Source organism: Pristiophorus japonicus, chromosome 15 (assembly GCF_044704955.1).
Source record: "Pristiophorus japonicus isolate sPriJap1 chromosome 15, sPriJap1.hap1, whole genome shotgun sequence".
NCBI classification, from domain to species: domain Eukaryota; kingdom Metazoa; phylum Chordata; class Chondrichthyes; family Pristiophoridae; genus Pristiophorus; species Pristiophorus japonicus.
The window spans coordinates 186084027-186103420 of record NC_091991.1 but is presented as its reverse complement, the minus strand read 5'-3'; the positions used below and the strand labels follow the sequence as shown (position 1 = coordinate 186103420).

Here is a 19394-nt window from a genome sequence, read left to right as displayed (position 1 = left end):
AACCTGGCTGTTCCAGGTCCCGTTTGGGGAACTCGTTGGTTCTGTCCTTTCGCTCCCGGACATGGCCGAGGTAGCGACTGGGTCTGGGGGCTGTGCCGTCTCCACCCGGGTGTTGGGCAACGGTGACTGACTACACATATTGGCGCCGTTTTCGTTTCCAGGTCCGTGGCGAATAGTGCCATCGGGTGCCTGCAGCATGGGATAGGTCTGGGGCAGGGTATCAGGATCAGTGCCTTCACCCTCCTGAGGTCGCTGGCCTATAACTTGTGGGATAGACCTGGGGCAGGGTATCAGGATCAATGCCTTCACCCTCCTGAGGTCGCTGGCCTATAACTTGTGGGATAGACCTGGGGCAGGGTATCTTTACCCTCTCGAATTCGCTCGCTTGCTACTTTTTGGGGATACTCTATTCCCGACATCTCGCAACATTTTGTTCTTTACATTCTGAATGGGTTGGTTACACTGATTGCCATGCATACAATGTCTCTAAGTTCAGTTGGTTGCAGGTCTCCTTTCAGAGAACCCTGCCAGGCCACACTGCCCCTCGCTGCAGTAGAGACACATCTTGCCTCTGTCCTCGAGGTCGACTGCCTTGATCCTTCTCTCCTGCGATTCTACCACAAAAGCTGGAAGAGTGCCTGTGAATTCGATCTTCCTCCCCAGGAGTCCTGCCACTGGAGCCGGGAAGGTACTTTTAGGTCATTCCAGTCGGATCATTGCCACGCAGTCATGATGGACGGTCTGTGCCTCAGGTGCTGTGCTGGTCTGTTCTCTGGTGCCTGGCCCAAGTGAAGGTGAGGTTTTGCTTTGCCTCTGAACACGGGGACATCGATTGCTGGAGTGAAGAGGTCTTCCCATTTCCACTGGATCTTCCCATCCACCTTCTTCCGAGTAGCATTGGACCATCACCTGCAACAATCCACAGAGGTAACTTGTGCACCGCGCCTTTATGGATTACACTTGCATCCGCACTACCAAGGACTGGGATCAGCTCCTTGGTGTAGATGCACAACTTTTCCTGTACTGGAACCAGCTAGGGTCGTTTTTCGTTCCATAGACTCTCAAAAGCATCCTGGCTCATCACTGACTGGCTTGCTCCCGTGTCCACTTCCATGAAGACTGGAACACCATGTATCTCGACTTCCATCTTCACTGGAGGACAATCGGTGGTGCAGGTATACACTCCATGCACTTCTTGTTGGGACTGAGCTGCCTCTCTGGCCAAATCATCAGACTCCCCGCTGGATTCAAAGTCATCTACCGACTCCTCTGCTAGACGATGAGTCGTATTTCTTTTACACATACGCCGGAGGTGGCCCTTCGTGTTACAGGCTTTGCATACGTACTCAGCAAACCGACACTGGTGAGCCCTGTGGTTTCCTCCGCAACGCCAGCTGGTGCTACTCGATTAGCACCCCTCGGCGGACTCTGAGTTCTGGAACCCTGAGGTCTGTGCTCTCTGCTCTGGGTAGAGCCACATTCTACAGTCTTGCCTGTGAAAGGCACCATTCTGTGTACAGTACTTGCCGGCTTTGAGTCCACAGGATGAATAATTTGCTTGGTGCTGCAGGTCGGGATCATGAAATCCTGACTGATGCTGATGGCCTTCTGCAGGTTGACTGTGGTGTCGGCAGATAATAGCTTGTGAAGGAGGCCCTCGTGGCCCATTCCCATAACGAAGATGTCTCGCAATGCTTCATTGAGTTGCGTGCCAAAATCACACAGTGCCGCAAGTCTCCTGAGGTCGACAGTATATGTAGCAATCTCCTGGCCCTCAGGTCTGTGGTGAGTGTAGAATCAGTGCCTGGCCGTGAGGATGCTCTATTTTGGTTTAAGTTGGTCGCGAATTAGTTCAGTCAGCTCATCGTATGTCTTATCCTTGGCCTTCGTGGGTGCCAGCAAGTCCCTGACGAGGCTCCACTGCCAGGTCGTTTGCCACGAAATATTGCTCGAGCCTTTCCGTGAAGGTATCCCAATCATCATCCTCTGCAAAGTCTTTGTGTGCCAAAGGTAGCCATAATCGCGTTAAAGTCCATATTCTCGTCGCCAGTTATGTCATGTCTGTGATGCACTTATGAATAACTCCACGAGGCAATGTGTTGTACTCAAACTGTAGTGACCTTGGTCCTTTATTCATAACTCGAGAGTGAGGCACAAGCATGGTGAGCAGCCTTTTATACTGGGCCCTGCACACCTGTGCAGGTGACCCTCAGGTCTTTCACTGCAGTACCCTCTGGTGGACAGCCTCTGCCACAGGGGCAGGAAACCCGGTCTCCACCAGTTGCACCCTCTAGTGGTGCCAGCATAGTATATACAGTGTAAACCTTATTGATAGTACATCAGGTAACAAGTCTCCATCTTATGCAAGTATACAGTGTCTGGACAGAGTATCTCTAGTCTGCATATAACAGTTCCATCTCTTCCCCCCTCCGAGCAGGACTGTTCCATTCCCTCTGCCCCATGAGCCAGTCTGTTCCATCTCTTCCTCCCCTCCCCCCCCACCATGAGCCGGACTGTTCCATCTTCCCCCACCCCCCGCCCCCACGAGCAGGACTGTTCCATTCCCCCTGCCCCATGAACCAGTCTGTTCCATCTCTACCCCCACTCCATCACCACCTTGAGCTGGACTGTTCCATCTCCCCCACCTGACAAGGGTAACTTTGACCTGGGGTTGGAAGGGATATGTTCAGAAAGTGTACAAGCCAGTTATATTGTGACCCTTTGTGCAGGAGCTGATGGTGAATTTCCCACTGAAAGAGGTACAGTCCACCCTGACTGAGCGATCAGGCCCCAGTAACAGCTATCCATACGTAGAGATTAAACTGGGAGACCTGATGTCCCAAAGGATAACACAACTTCAGCTTGACCAGGTATGGAAGACACATCTCTGAGTGTTGTGTGAACGTTCAGTGCTGCTGTTTGTGGTGTAATGGGCAACTTTCCACCGCTCTGGGGATTTAACACTTCTCCCTCTGTCACATGCCAGCCCACTTGCATCATGGGATTACTCACAGCTAACATTTAACTGGAGCAGTAAATAAAAGGGAAAACGTCGGACTTCTCACTCTCTCCCAGATGTATTGAACACATTTTGAGGAGTTAGGGTGTCTGGAGGTAGAATTACAGAAACTTACAGCACAGAAGGAGGCCATTCAGCCTGTGCTGGCTCTTTGACAGAACAGTCATGCAAAGTCCTCTGCTTTGTGTCTGTAACCCTGTGAATTCCTCATTCTTAAATGCCCATCCAACTCCCTTTTAAAATGATTTATGGAATCAGCTTCAACCATCATTCCAGATTCCGACAACGTCGAGTGAAAATATCTCTCCTCATAACGCCTCGAGATCTTTTGCCAATGATTTTGAATTGATGACCTCTGGTTATTGACCCACTCGCCATGGGAATAGTTTTTCTCAATCTACTCATCATCTTGCAAACCTCCATTGGGTCATCTCTTAATCTCTGTTCCAAGGAGAACAGTCCGAATTTTTCCAACCTCCAATAACGCCCCTCATCCCTGGTAACATCCTGGTTAACCTCCACTGTACCCTTTGAGACCTTTACATCTCTCCTGTCGTGCGGTGCCCACAATTGTCCTCATTACACCAGCTGAGGCCTAACCAGTGATTTATAAAGTTCCCGCACGATCTCGGCTTTTATTTTCCATGCCTCTATTTATAAACCCAAGTAACCCATATACTTTTTTAACGTCATTAGCAACTTTCTTTTAAGGATTTGTGTATCCAGGCTCCAAGGTCTCACTGCTGATCTGCACTTTACAAAATCGTGCCATTTAGAGTTACTGTCTTTCCAGATTAATCCCAAAGTGCATTACTTCATACTTCTCTACATTGAACTACATCTGCCACGCTTCTGTCCATTTCACCATCCTGTCTGTGTCATCCTGAACTCTATAACTATCAGCACTATTCACTATGTTGTCAAGTTTCGTATCATCTGCAAACTTTATGCTGCACCCTACACCCGAGTCTAGGTCTTTTTTTTGTTCATTCCTGGGATGTGGGCGTCGCTGGCAAGGCCGGCATTTATTGCCCATCCCTAATTGCTCCGTGAGAAGGTGGAGGTGAGCCACCTTCTTGAACCACTGCAGTTCGTGTGGTGAAGGTGCTCCCACAGTGCTGTTAGGGAGAGAGTTCCAGGAGTTTGACACAGCTGCAATGAAGGAATGGCGATATATTTCCAAGTCAGGATGTGTGACTTGGAGGAGCTGTTCCCATGCACCTTCTGCCCTTGCCCTTTCTAGGGGTGAAGGGTTTGGGAGGTGCTGCCGAAGAAGCCTTGGCGAGTTTCTGCAGTGCATTTTGTAGATGGTACACACTGCAGACACGGTGCGCCGGTGATGGTTGGGGTGCCACTCAAGAGGCTGCTTTATCCTGGATAATCATAACAATTGAAAAGAGTAATGGACCCAGTGTTCCCCATCAAGGCAAACCACCTCCCAGTCTGAAAAACATCTATCCACCATCACCCTTTGTTCCTGCCACCAAACCAAATCCATATCTAAACTACCACTTTCCCCTTCATTCCATGGGCTTCTTCTTAACAAGCCTCCTGTCTGGTACTTTGTTAAATGCCTTCCAAAAGACCATATATACATCTACAGCATTAGCTAGATCAACCTTCTCTGTTACTCATCAAAGAATTCAATCAAATTAGTTTGCCACAATTTCCCTTTAACAAATCCATGATGGTTCTCCATGATTAACCGCTATCTTACCAAATGGAAGTTTATTTTGTCGCTGATAATGGTTTCCAGTAATTTCCGCAACCCCAATGTTCGGCTGACAGGCCTGTAGTTTCCTGGTTTATCCTGCTCACCTTTCTGAATAGTGGTCTCACTCCAGTCCTCCGGCACCACTCCTATATCCAATGAGGATTGAAAAATTGTGACCAGTACCCCTGCTATTTCTACCTTTGCTTCTTTCAGCAACCTGGGATGCATTCCATCCAGACCAGGTGGTTTACCAACTTTCAATAATGCTAATATTTTTAGTACGTCGTCTCTAGTACTATCCTGTCCATAACTTTCCTCTCCTCTTTTAGTGTAACCTCACTTCATCCACTTCCTTTGTGAAGACAGATGCAAAGTACTCATTTAATACTTTTGCGGTGTCTCTGCCTCTACAGGAAGATTTCCCTTTGGGTCCTTAATAGGCCCAAATTAAGCTAATTATTTAGCTTAATTTCTTATGTTTATATAATGTTGCCTGCTAATCTTTTCTTGTAACTTCTCCTTGCCTCCTGTATTAACTTTTTCATTTACCTCCTGTACTTTCCATAATTTTCCTGGTTATTAACTGAATTTTGCTCCTAGCATTGAGACATAAGCCTCCTTTTAATGCTTTATTTTAACTTTTATTTCCTTTGTCATCTAGGGTGCATTTGCATTGGATGCTCTACTTTATCCCTTCAAAAGCAATCTGCCTAGTTTGTACCTGAACTGTGTCGTCTCTGAATGCCTTCCGTCGCTCAGTCAAGCTCCTTTCCAATCTCCCTGTGCTCGGTCCCTTCTTAAATGACTGAAATGAGCTCTTCCCCAGTTGAGCATTTTTACCGTCGATATTTTCTGGTCTGTTTCTATAATTACTTTAAAACAAATAATGTTGTGGTCACTGTTAGCTAGATAATCTCCGAATGTTACACACCCCATGTGCCCTACTTCATTTCCCAGAACCAGATCTAACACTGCTTCCTTCCTTACTGGACTGGAGACTTATTCATAGAATCACAGAAAATTACAACACAGGCCATTCGGCCCATCGTGTCTGTCGGTTGAAAGAGCGATCCAGCCTAGTCCCACTTTCCAGCACCAGGTGTAGATCACCACTCTTTGGGCCCAAGTTTCCACATGATTTGCGCCTGATTTTTAGGAGCAACTGGTGGAGAACGGACTATCTTAAAAATCGCAATTCTCCACATTTTTTTTCTGCAGTTCTAGTCAGGTAGAACAGTTCTACTTTGGAACAGAATTTTTTCTTCAAAAGGGGGCGTGTCCGGCCACTGACGCCTGATTTGAAAGTTTCCACAGTGAAAACGTACTCCAAACTAAAGTAGAATGGAGCAAGTGAAGATTTTTGTAGAACTGAAAAAACCTGTTCTACACATTAAAAAATCAGGCGCAGGTTACAAATTAGGCGTCCAGAACGAGGTGGGGGGGGGGTCAGGGAAGTCATTAAATTCTATAATAAATCCTTATTTATACTTATACAAATATTATACAAATAAATCCAACCTGAATAATCATTTATAAGCAAAGAAAAGATTAAATAAAGCATCTTCCTACCTGTGTGAAAGTGCTTCAGGCAGGACTTTCGTGACCGAAGGCTGAATGGGCCGGCCCGAGACTTCGGGTTGGTTCGGTTCGGTTCGGGTCCGGGGGGGGGGGGGGGGGGAGAGAGAGGGGGAGAGGGAGGGAGGGAGAGAGGAGAGAGAGAGAAAGAGAGGGGGGGAGAGAGAGAGAGAGAGGGGGGGGGGAGAGAGAGGGAGGGAAGGAAGGAAAGAAGGAAGGAAGGGAGAGAGAGAGAGAGGGAGAGAAGAGAGAGAGAGAGGGAGGGAGGGGAGAGAGAGAGAGAGAGAGAGGGAGGGAGAGAGAGAGAGAGAGAGGGGGGTAGAGAGAGAGGGGAGGTCAGGTCGGATCCAGTCCGGGAGCGGGAGTCGGGTCGGGTCCAGTGGAGGGGGGGGGGGGGTCGGGTCGGGGGGCGGGAGCGTGGGTCGGGTTGGGTCGGCAGGGAGCGGGAACAGGAGCGCGGGTCGGGTCCAGTCGGGGAACGGGAACCGGAGCGCGGATCGGGTCCAGGCGGGGAGCGGGAACAGGAGCGCGGGTCGGGTCGGGCCAGTCGCGGGGGGGGAGGGGGACGGGGAGCGGGTGTCGGGTCTGTCCGGAGGCAGGGGGGGGGGAGCAGGAGCTGGCCGTGGGAGGAGCCTTATTCACGCAGCCCCAGTGAGGCCATTGGGTCAGGGCTAGGGGCTGTGTGCTTCGGGCCCCTCCCACACAGTTCGGCGCCTGGAGCTACTGCACTTGCGTGCCGACTGTAGCGCGCTTGTGCAGAGGTCCCGGCACTGTTTACAGCGCAGGGACCTGGCTCCCCCCCCCCACCCCCACAGCTCGTGCTGCGCTGCGCCGAGGGCCAGAGGACCTGCAGGGAGGTGGAGAATACCGAGGATTTTTTTAGGCGCACTTTGTGGCGTGAAAAACGGGCGTCCAGGTCGGGACTGCGCCGTTCTAGGCACGTGTGGAAACTTGGGCCCTATAAGTGCACATCCAAGCACTTTTTAAATGTGATGAAGATTTTTACCTCGACTACCCTTTCAGGCAGAGAGTTCCAGACTCCACCACCTAACTACTTTAAATCTATGCTTCCTGGTTATTGACCCCACTGCTAAGGCAAATAGGTCCTTCCTATTTAGGCCCCTCATCATTATATACACCTCAATTAAATCTCCCCTCAGCCTCTCATGTTCCAAGGAAAACAACCCCAGCCTATCCAATCTTTCCTCATAGCTAAAATGTTCCAATCCGGCAACATCCTTGCAAATCTCCTCTGCACCCTCTCTAGTGCAATCACATCTTTCCTGTAATGTGGTGACCAGAACTGCACGCAGTACTCTAGCTGTGGCCTAACCAGTGTTGTATACAGTTCAGGCATAACTTTCCTGCTCTTATATTCCACGCTTCAGCTAATAAAGGAAAGCATTCCATCTGCCTTTTTAATTACCTTATCGACCTGTCCTGCTACCTTTAAAGATCTGTGAACATACATAAGAATATAAGAAATAGGAACAGAAGTAAGTCATACATAAAAACATAGAAAATAGGTGCAGGAGTAGGCCATTCGGCCCTTCGAGCCTGCACCACCATTCAATAGGATCATGGCTGATCATTCACCTCAGTACCCCTTTCCTGCTTTCTCTCCATACCCCTTGATCCCTTTAGCCGTAAGGGCCACATCTAACTCCCTCTTGAATATATCTAACTGGCCTCAACAACTTTCTGTGGTAGGGAATTTCACAGGTTCACAATTTGAGTGAAGAGGTTTCTCCCCATCTCGGTCCTAAATGGCCTACCCCTTATCCTTAGACTGAGACCCCTGGTTCTGGACTTCTCCAACATCGGGAACATTCTTCCTGCATCTAACCTGTCCAGTCCCATCAGAATTTTATATGTTTCTATGAGATCCCCTCTCATTTTTCTAAACGCCAGTGAATACAGGCCCAGTCGATTCAGTCTCTCCTCATATGTCAGTCCTGCCATCCCGGGAATCAGTCTGGTGAACCTTCGCTGCACTCCCTCAATAGCACGAACGTCCTTCCTCAGATTAGGAGACTAAAACTGAAGACAATATTCCAGTTGAGGCCTCACCAAGGCCCTGTACAACTGTAGAAACACCTCCCTGCTCCTATACTCAAATCCCCTCGCTATGAAGGCCAACATGCCATTTGCCTTCTTCACCACCTGCTGTACCTGCATGCCAACTTTCAATGACTGATGTACCATGACACCCAGGTCTCGTTGCACCTCCTCTTTTCCTAATCTGCCACCATTCAGATAATATTCTGTCTTCGTGTTTTTGCCACCAAAGTGGGTAACCTCACATTTATCCACATTATACTGCATCTGCCATGCATTTGCCCACTCACCTAACCTGTCCAAGTCACCCTGCAGCCTCTTAGCATCCTCCTCACAGCTCACACCGCCACTCAGTTTAGTGTCATCTGCAAACTTGGAGATATTATACTCAATTCCTTCATCTAAATCATTGATGTATATTGTAAATAGTTGGGGTCCCAGCACTGAGCCCTGCGGTACCCCACTAGTCACTGCCTGCCATTGTGAAAAGGACCCGTTTATCCCAACTCTCTGCTTCCCGTCTTCCAACCAGTTCTCTATCCACGTCAGTACATTACCCCCAATACCATGTGCTTTAATTTTGCACACCAATCTCTTGTGTGGGACCTTGTCAAAAGTCTTTTGAAAGTCCAAATACACCACATCCACTGGTTCTCCCTTGTCCACTCTACTAGTTACATCCTCAAAAAATTCCAGAAGATTTTTCAAGCATGATTTCCCTTTCACAAATCCATGCTGACTTGGACCGATCCTGTTACTGCTTTCCCAATGCACTGCTATTTCATCCTTAATAATTGATTCCAACATTTTCCTCACTACTGATGTCAGGCTAACCGGTCTATAATGCCCTGTTTTCTCTCTCCCTCCTTTTTTAAAAAATGGTGTTACATTAGCTACCCTCCAGTCCATAGGAACTGATCCAGAGTCGATAGACTGTTGGAAAATGATCACCAATGCATCCACTATTTCTAGGGCCACTTCCTTAAGTACTCTGGGATGCAGACTATCAGGCCCCGGGAATTTATCGGCCTTCAATCCCATCAATTTCCCTAACACCATTTCCTGACTAAAAAGGATTTCTTTCAGTTGCTCCTTCTCGCTAGACCCTCTGTCCCCCAGTATTTCCGGAAGGTTATTTGTGTCTTCCTTCGTGAAGACAGAACCAAAGTATTTGTTTAACTGGTCCGCCATTTCTTTGTTCCCCATTATAAATTCACCTGATACTGACTGCCAGGGACCTACGTTTGTCTTCACTAATCTTTTTCTCTTCACATATCTATAGAAGCTTTTGCAATCAGTTTTTATGTTCCCAGCAAGCTTCCTCTCATACTCTATTTCCCCCCCCCTCCTAATTAAACCCTTTGTCCTCCTCTGCTGAATTCTAAATTTCTCCCAGTCCTCAGGTTTGCTGCTTTTTCTGGCCAATTTATATGCATCTTCCTTGGATTTAACACTATCCCTAATTTCCCTTATTAGCCACGGTTGAGCCACCTTCCCCGTTTTATTTTTACTCCAGCCCGGGATGTACAATTGTTGAAGTTCATCCATGTGATCTTTAAATGTTTGCCATTGCCTATCCACCGTCAACCCTTTAAGTATCATTCGCCAGTCTATTCTAGCCAATTCATGTCTCATACCATCGAAGTTACCTTTCCTTAAGTTCAGGACCCTAGTCTCTGAATTAACTGTGTCACTCTCCATCTGAATAAAGAATTCTACCATATTATGGTCACTCTTCCCCAAGGGGTTTCGCACAACAAGATTGCTAATTAGTCCTTTAACATTTCACATCACCCAGTCTAGGGTGGCCAGCCGTCTAGTTGGTTCCTCGACATATTGGTCGAGAAAACCATCCCTGATACACTCCAGGAAATCCTCCTCCACCGCATTGCTACCAGTTTGGTTAGCCCAATCTATACGTAGATTAAAGTCGCCCATGATAATTGCTGTACCTTTATTGCACGCATCTCTAATTTCTTGTTTGATGCTGTCCCCAACCTCACTACTACTGTTTGGTGGTCTGTACAACTCCCACTAATGTTTTCTGCCCTTTGGTATTCTGCAGCTCTACCCATACAGATTCCACATCATCCAAGCTAATGTCCTTCCTTACTATTGCCTTAATTTCCTCTTTAACCAGCAACGCTACGCCACCTCCTTTTCCTTTCTGTCTATCCTTCCTGAATGTTGAATATCCCTGGATGTTGCGTTCCCAGCTTTGGTCACTCTGGAGCCATGTCTCCGTCATCCCAATTATATCATATTCGTTAATGGCTGCCTGCGCAGTTAATTCGTCCACCTTATTACGAATACTCCTCGCATTGAGAAACAGAGCCTTCAGGCTTGTCTTTTTAACACACTTTGCCCCTTTAGAATTTTGCTGTAATGTGGCCCTTTTTGCTTTTTGCCTTAGGTTTCTCTGCCTCCACTTTTACTTTTCTTCTTTCTATCTTTTGCTTCTGTCCCCATTCTACTTCCCTCTGCCTCCCTGCATAGATTCCCACCCCCCTGCCATATTAGTTTAACCCCTCCCCAACAGCACTAGCAAACACTCCCCCGAGGACATTGGTTCCGGTCCTGCCCAGATGCAGACTGTGCGGTTTATACTGGTCCCACCTCCCCCAGAACCGGTGCCAATGTCCCACGAATTTGAATCCCTTCCTCCTGCACCACTCCTCAAGCCACGTATTCATCTTAGCTATCCTGCTATTTCTACTCTGACTATACGGCCCCTCGAGCCTGCTCCGCCATTCAATAAGATCATGGCTGATCCACTCATGGACTCAGGTCCACTTCCCTGCCTGCTCCCCATAACCCCTTATCGTTTAAGAAACTGTCTATTTCTGTCTTAAATTTATTCAATGTCCCAGCTTCCACAGCTCTCTAGGGCAGCGAATTCCACAGATTTACAACCCTCAGAGAAGAAATTTCTCCTCATCTCTGTTTTAAATGGGCAGCCCTTTATTCTAAGATCATGCCCTCTAATTCTAGTCTACCCCATCAGTGGAAACATCCTCTCTGCATCCACCTTGTCAAGCCTCCTCATAATCTTATACGTTTCGATAAGATCACCTCTCATTCTTCTGAATTCCAATGAGTAGAGGCCCAACCTACTCAACTTTTCCTCATAAGTCAACCCCCTCATCCCCGGAATCAACCTAGTGAACCTTCTCTGAATTGCCTCCAAAGCAAGTATATCCTTTCGGAAATATGGAAACCAAAACTGCACGCAGTATTCCAGGTGTGGCTTCACCAATACCTTGTATAGCTGTAGCAAGACTTCCCTGCTTTTATACTCCATCCCCTTCGCAATAAAGGCCAAGATACCATTGGCCTTCCTGATCACTTGCTGTACCTGCATACTATCCTTTTGTGTTTCATGCACAAGTACCCCCAGTTCCTGCTGTACTGCAGCACTTTGCAATCTTTCTTCATTTAAATAATAACTTGCTCTTTGATTTTTTTTTCTGCTAAAGTGCATGACCTCACACTTTCCAACATTATACTCCATCTGCCAAATTTTTGCCCACTCACTTAGCCTGTCTATGTCCTTTTGCAGATTTTTTGTGAATTCTCACACATTGCTTTTCCTCCCATCTTTGTATCATCAGCAAACTTGGCTACGTTACACTCGGTCCCTTCTTCCATGTCGTTAATATAGATTGTAAATAGTTGAGGTCCCAGCACTGATCCCTGTGGCACCCCACTAGTTACTGGTTGCCAACCAGAGAATGAACCATTTATCCCGACTCTCTGTTCTCTGTTAGTTAGCCAATCCTCTATCCATGCTAATTTATTACCCCCAACCCCCTGAAATTTTATCTTGTGCAGTAACCTTTTATGTGGCACCTTGTCAAATGCCTTCTGGAAGTTCAAATACACCACATCCACTGGTTCCCCTTTATCCACCCTGTTTGTTACATCCTCAAAGAACTCCAGCAAATTTGTCAAACATGGCTTCCCCTTCATAAATCCATGCTGACTCTGCCAGACCGAATTTTGCTTTTCCAAATGTTCTGCTCCTGCTTCTTTAATAATGGACTCCAACATTTTCCCAACCACAGATGTTAGGCTAACTGGTCTATAGTTTCCTGCTTTTTGTCTGCGTCCTTTTTTAAATAGGTGCGTTACATTTGCAGTTTTCTAATCTGCTGGGACCTCCCCAGAATCCAGGGAATTTTGGTAAATTACAACCAATGCATCCACAATCCTTGCCGCTACTTCTCTTAAGACCCTGGGATGCAAGCCATCAGGTCCAGGGGATTTATCTGCCTTTAGTCCCATTATCTTACTGAGTACCACCTCCTTAGTGATTGTGATAAGTTCCTCCCCCCCACTATAGCCCTTTGACTATCCACTGTTGGGATATTGTTAGTGTCCTCTACTGTAAAGACTGATACAAAATATTTGTTCAGAGTTTCTGCCATCTCCATGTTCCCCATTACTAATTCCCTGGTCTCATCCTCTAAGGGACCAACATTTACTTTAGCCACTCTTTTCCTTTTTATATACCTATAGAAACTTTTGCTATCTGTTTTTATATTTTGTGCTAGTTTACTTTCATAGTCTATCTTCCCTTTCTTAATCATTTTTTTAGTTATTCTTTGCTGGCTTTTAAAAGCTTCCCAATCTTCTGTTCTCCCACTAGTTTTGCCCACTTTGTATGCCCTTATTTTTAATTGGATACCGTCCTTTATTTCTTTAGTTAGCCATGGATGGCTATCTTTTCTCCTCACTATAATATATTTTTCTTGAGAGTTATGAAACATCTTCTTAAACATACACCACTGTTCATCAACCGTCCTACACTTTAATCTATTTTCCCAGTCCATTTTACCCAACTCTGCCCTCATACCTTCATAGTCTCCTTTATTTAAGCTTAGTACGCTGGTTAGAGATCCAACTTTCTCACCCTCCATCTGAATTGAAATTCAATCATGCTATGATCACTCAATCCAAGGAGATTCATTAACTAGGAGATTGTTTATTAATCCTGTATCATTACACAGGACCAGATTAAGATAGCCTGACCCCTGGTTGGTTCCGTTACATACTGCTTAAGGAACCCGTCCCTTATGCACTCTATGACCTCTTCCTCAAGGCTACCCTGACCAATTTGATTTGTCCAATCAATATGGAGGTTAAAATCACCCATGATTATTGCTGTTCCCTTTTTACGAGCCCCCACTATTTCCCGGTTTATGCTCCGACCAACAGAGTTGCTACTGTTAGGGGGCCTGTAGACTACGCCCACCAGTGACTTTATCCCCTTATTGTTCCTTATCTCCACCCAAACTGTTTCAACATCCTTATCATTTGAGCCAATATCGTTTCTCACTATTGCAGTGATTCCATCCTTTATCAATAGAGCTACCCCACCTCCTTTTCCTTTCTGTCTGTCCTTCCGGATTGGATTGACACTCCAAGGTCCCTCTGTTCCTCCACACCTCTCAGTATCCACCCATTTATTGTATATTCCCTTGCCTTGTTGCCCCTCTCCAAATGCATTACCTCACATTTTTACGGATTGAATGCCATCTGCCAATTTTCTGCCCAACTGACCAGTTCATCGATATCTTCCTGCAGTCTGGAGCTTTCCTCCTCACTCAAACACACGGACAATTTTTGTATCAACTGCAAATGTTTTTATCATGCCCCCTACATTTAAGCCTAAATCATTAATATATAACTACAAAAAGTAAGGGACTGAGGACTGAGCCCTGTAAAACCCCACTGGACACAGACTTCCAGTTGCAAAAATACCCATCAATCATTGCCCTTTGCTTCCTGCCACTGAGCCAATTTTGGGTCCAATTTGCCATTCTCCCTTGGATCCCATGGGCCTTTCCTTTTTTGATCAGCCTACCACGTGGGACCTTGTCAAAAGTTTTGCTAAAATCCATGTAAACTACATCAAACACGCTGCCCTCATCGACCCTCCTTGTTATCTCCTCAAAAAATTCAATCAAGTTAGTCAGACACGACCTTCCCGTAACAAATCCATGCTGACTGTCCTTGATTAATCTGTGTCTTTCTAAATGAAGGTTTATACTGTCCCTCAGAATCAATTCTAATAATTGGCCCACCACCGAGGTTAAACTAACTGGCCTGTAATTACTCGGTTTATCCCTTCCTCCCTTTTTAAACAACGGTACGTTACAGTTCTCCAATCCTCAGGCACAACTCCTGTAACCAGGGAGAATTGGAAAATGATGGTCAGAGCTTCCACAATTTCCTCCCTTGCTTCTTTTAATAGTCTCGGATATACTTCATCTGGTCCTGGCGATTTATCTACTTTCAAAGATGCTAAACCCCTTAATACTTCCTCTCTTACTATGATCGAGAAAGTTCTCCTGTGCACATATCAGAAATTCCTCACCTTCCGTAGCCTTAGCACTGCTTCCCCCAGTCTATATTAGGGTCATTAAAGACGCCTAATATTACTATATTTTTGTTATATGCCATTGAAATTTGCCAACAAATTTGCTCATCTATCTCCTCCCTCTATAAAAAAAACTCCCGATGTAACAGCTCCCCCTCTGTTCCTCAACTCAAGCCAAATAGATTCGGTCCCAGATCATCGAGTAAATCCTTATTTAGAACTGTATCATCCTTAATCAATACTGCCACGCCCCTTCCTCTTTTTCCTTCTCCATCATTCCTGAATACTTGGTAAGCAGGAATATTATGAGTCCATTCCTTTTTGAACCATGTCTCTGTTAATGCAACCACGTCATAATCCCATGTAGCAATTTGTGCCTGCAGCTCACCAATCTTATTAGTTACACTACGGACATTGACATACATGAAATTTAACACATCTGTCACTTTTGCTATTTTTCTCAATCTGGACTCTGCAATATTTGGGATATTTCTAACTTTACTGCTTATATCTCTCTGTCCCCTGATCTCATTTCTGCTATTTTCTGGTTCACTTCCCCCTGCTAAATGAGTTTAAACCCTCCCCAACAGTGCGAGTTAACCTCTCAGCGAGAACATTGGTCCCAGCTCTGTTTAGCTACAACCTGTCCATCTTACACAGGTGCCACTTCCCCCAGAACTGGCCTCAATGTCCCAAGAATCGGAATTCTTGCACACACTCACACAGGTGTAGAGACAGACATGTTGCCATATAGCAGTCAGGAACGGACATGCTGGTAGATTTGTCCATCCCAAGCCCAGAGATACTGAGGCCGATTGTAAAACCCTGGCAGTTTCCCGAATGCACACTTCCTGCGCACAGCCCAGTCTGCTGGGAACGTGTGGTAGGAAATTGTGGAGCATGCGTGATTTCGCACTCGGTATTCATAGAATCATAGAAATTTACAGCACAGAAGGAGGCCATTCAGCCGAACAAGAGCTATCCAGCCTAATCCCATGATCTGATTGAATGGTGGACAAGCTCGAGGGGCTGTTCTATACACAGACACCATGCTAGGCTTACTGTAACCGTCTGATCCATTCCCCTACAGGCTCTGGAAATGTGCCGTGTCACAGCCATGCACGTGGACTCCATGCTACAGGCTCGCGAGAAGAGGCTGACCCTTCCCCCCAGTGAGATCACCTTGCTGTGATTGGCCCTGGCCGTCACATGATTGCACCCAGCGCTGATGGGTCTCAGCGGCCCACACACTGGCTGTGTGGCGACTCCAAGGATAAAGATGGTATCCGTTACCAAGGGTTACACTGGAGGGAAGCAGATATTAAACATCAGAGAAAAGTGTACGAGTCACGGAATCCCATCTTCAATCTAAACAACGGATAGTTTCACACAGGTAGAGTGTCTGTGCGACCACATGGCGTGTACACGGACTCTCTGGAGGGACACCAATAGAAAATAAAAATTGTACTTTTATAAAAGGCCGATATCCTGTTCTTGGGATGTTCCAAAGCACTTCACACCCAAAGCATTAGTTACTGTAGTGTCGCCGCCCTCTCACACAGGGAATTTAGACTGTGGATTTAGGATTCCCCAGCTGTAGGGCTGTTGCCTTTGTAAACTTCCATTGGAGCAGATTGTCCCAGTTGCCAGTCCCGGATCTGCCTTCAGTAAGCCACACTGGCGTGTGAATGACCGGCAACGAGACGCAGTGAGACAGACCTCCAGGCACCGGCAGAGGGTCTCTGCTTTCAAAACCCACTCGCCAGACATCAGACTGAAGCCACTGTAACCCAAACTCCACTCATGCTCCTCCAAACCTCAGGAGGACAATCACTAAAGGGAGAATTCCTCAATCCTTGTCCATGGTCAGGTATCTCGCACCCCACCTCCCGAACACAATCGCCCCCCACCCGGACATATTCTATCTCACCCCTCCCCGGACAGCCCCACCTGGACACACCCCACTCGTACACACCCCCCCCACTGGACATATTCTATCCCACCCCCTCCCTGGACATACTCTGTCCCACCCCCTGGACACAAACACCCCACTTCCCCAGACATACGCTGTCCCACCCTCCAGTCACACACCCAAACAAACTCCACTAATCCCCCGCCTCACCTCGGGCGGACAGGCATAGATCACTAAAAGATAGAACTCCCTAGTCCTTGCCCAAGGTCAGGTACCTCTAACCTCCCTCCACACACAAACCCCTTCCCCAGACACGCTTCTCTCCTCTCTCCCCGGGGCACACTCCGCAACCATCCCCCCGACACACTGAGCCCCACCCCCCCCCCCCCCCCCCCCCCACGGACAAGACCCGCCCCACTCAGAATTCTTACATTTTCATTTATTTGAGTCCAGTTAACCAGGAGTTACTGATCCCACACACTAGGTCCAGTTAACCAGGGAGTTACTGATCCCACACACTGGGTCCAGTTAACCAGGGAGTTACTGATCCCACACACTGGGTCCAGTTAACCAGGGAGTTACTGATCCCACACACTGGGTCCAGTTAACCAGGGAGTTACTGATCCCACACACTGGGTCCAGTTAACCAGGGAGTTACTGATCCCACACACTGGGTCCAGTTAACCAGGGAGTTACTGATCCCACACACTGGGTCCAGTTAACCAGGGAGTTACTGATCCCACACACTGAGTCCAGTTAGCCAGTACTGATCCCACACACTGGGTCCAGTTAACCAGGGAGTTACTGATCCCACACACTGGGTCCAGTTAACCAGGGAGTTACTGATCCCACACACTGAGTCCAGTTAGCCAGTACTGATCCCACACACTGGGTCCAGTTAACCAGGGAGTTACTGATCCCACACACTGGGTCCAGTTAACCAGGGAGTTACTGATCCCACACACTGGGTCCAGTTAACCAGGGAGTTACTGATCCCACACACTGGGTCCAGTTAACCAGGAGTTACTGATCCCACACACTGGGTCCAGTTAACCAGGGAGTTACTGATCCCACACACTGGGTCCAGTTAACCAGGAGTTACTGATCCCACACACTGGGTCCAGTTAACCAGTACTGATCCCACACACTGAGTCCAGTTAACCAGGGAGTTACTGATCCCACACACTGGGTCCAGTTAACCAGGAGTTACTGATCCCACACACTGGGTCCAGTTAACCAGGGAGTTACTGATCCCACACACTGGGTCCAGTTAACCAGGGAGTTGCTGATCCCACACACTGGGTCCAGTTAACCAGGAGTTACTGATCCCACACACTGGGTCCAGTTAACCAGGGAGTTACTGAATTGAATTTGCTGCACAGTGGAGTCAGGCTGATGTCTGGTTCTAGGGGACTCCTGCCCCCCTCCAGTAACGTGCGACCCTGAATGTCCGCAGGCTATTCAACTGCAGGTGGAGGGTCACTGTTGGATCGGATTTCCTTACCTGATGTCCATAGATTTATCACTGGGGGTCAATGATCGGTGTTCAGGAGGGGGAGCCCGGGGCATTGGGGTGAATTGTAGTACACTGGCAGCGACGAGCTAATTCATCACGACCAGGAATGGAATCTCTTGGTGTTTTTATCTTAGTACCACAGAAACACTTGCGATTTGCTCATCTTAAAGGGGCACGAACGTTTAACACAATGAACCAATCAATCTTGTGCACAGAGTCCAGCACGTGTCATTGGCATCGTCATGTCACACTTTACTGCAGAGAGAGAAAAGCAATTTGCAAAAACAGCATCCTTCTAATTACAACCCTCAAAATATTTGAACAATGACGCATCTTCCTCTCAAAGATCACATCGATTTATAAAGCATTTTCTTAAGAAATACTGTTGTAGAATGATTTATTTTTAGAATTTTTCAGCTGTCAAATATTGATATTGAAAAAGTGCAATAACTATAACACTTTTAAAAGAAACATTTTGAATATATCCAATGTTGTTAGATGTCACTTTGAGACTTTAACTCTAGTGTCTGTTGTTTCTGAGCTGTTGCAGTTGTATATTTATTTTTATAACGACCTGAAGGGTTTTTGGTGCTGGTATTGGTTCAGTAAACGTGGTATATTTTTTATAAAACTATAATTGGATCATTAGGTGAATGTCTGTATTGGTGTCGCCAATCCAGAGAATCCAAGAGTTTTAAATTTTTATACAATTTCTTAGATAATAAGCTGTTTTAATCATTTCTGCTGGGGTTTTTTGAGAACATAAAAGAATTTCTTCCAAATGCCTTTATTGCCTTTTTCCCCAGAAACTCTACATTTCCAATCGTATTGATTTAATGGATATCATATAAATACTCATCCCTCTGTTAAATATGAAGCATGCTTTAAACAGGTTACCTTGTTAGGGTCTTTGGGTAAAATCCTCCCCTTTTTTCTTTTGTATTTTCTAAGTGCTGTTCTGTCTGGTTGGGCTGATTGCCTCAACACTGCAATTAGCAATCTTCAGCAATTCCTTACTTCACACAAACAAACCATAACACTAAAAACCAATGTATACTGTGTGTCAGCTTCCTATGCTGCTGCACATTGGGAGTTTGGAGCAGAAACAGCAGAACAGGCTTGATAGAGTGAATTGTCAACTCCTGTTTCAATAAGTAGATCTCTTCTGGGGCATGTTCATCCTGCTTGCATCAGCAAAGAAGGAAGTGAAGGAAAACA

At 46.6% G+C, this 19394-nt stretch overlaps 1 protein-coding gene across 3 annotated transcripts in view; it reads left to right on the top strand.

The window, feature by feature from the left end:
• LOC139281327 (unconventional myosin-XV-like) overlaps positions 1–18933 on the top strand; it is a 628080-nt gene extending 609147 nt beyond the window's left edge. For all 3 annotated transcript variants that reach the window (XM_070901485.1, XM_070901486.1, XM_070901487.1), the window contains 2 exons: positions 2730–2870; positions 15839–18933. In XM_070901485.1, coding sequence (XP_070757586.1) covers positions 2730–2870; positions 15839–15940 — 243 coding nt within the window. In that variant the 3' untranslated portion in view covers positions 15941–18933. The remainder of the gene's footprint in view (positions 1–2729; positions 2871–15838) is intronic.
• Positions 18934–19394: the final 461 nt, after the last annotated feature.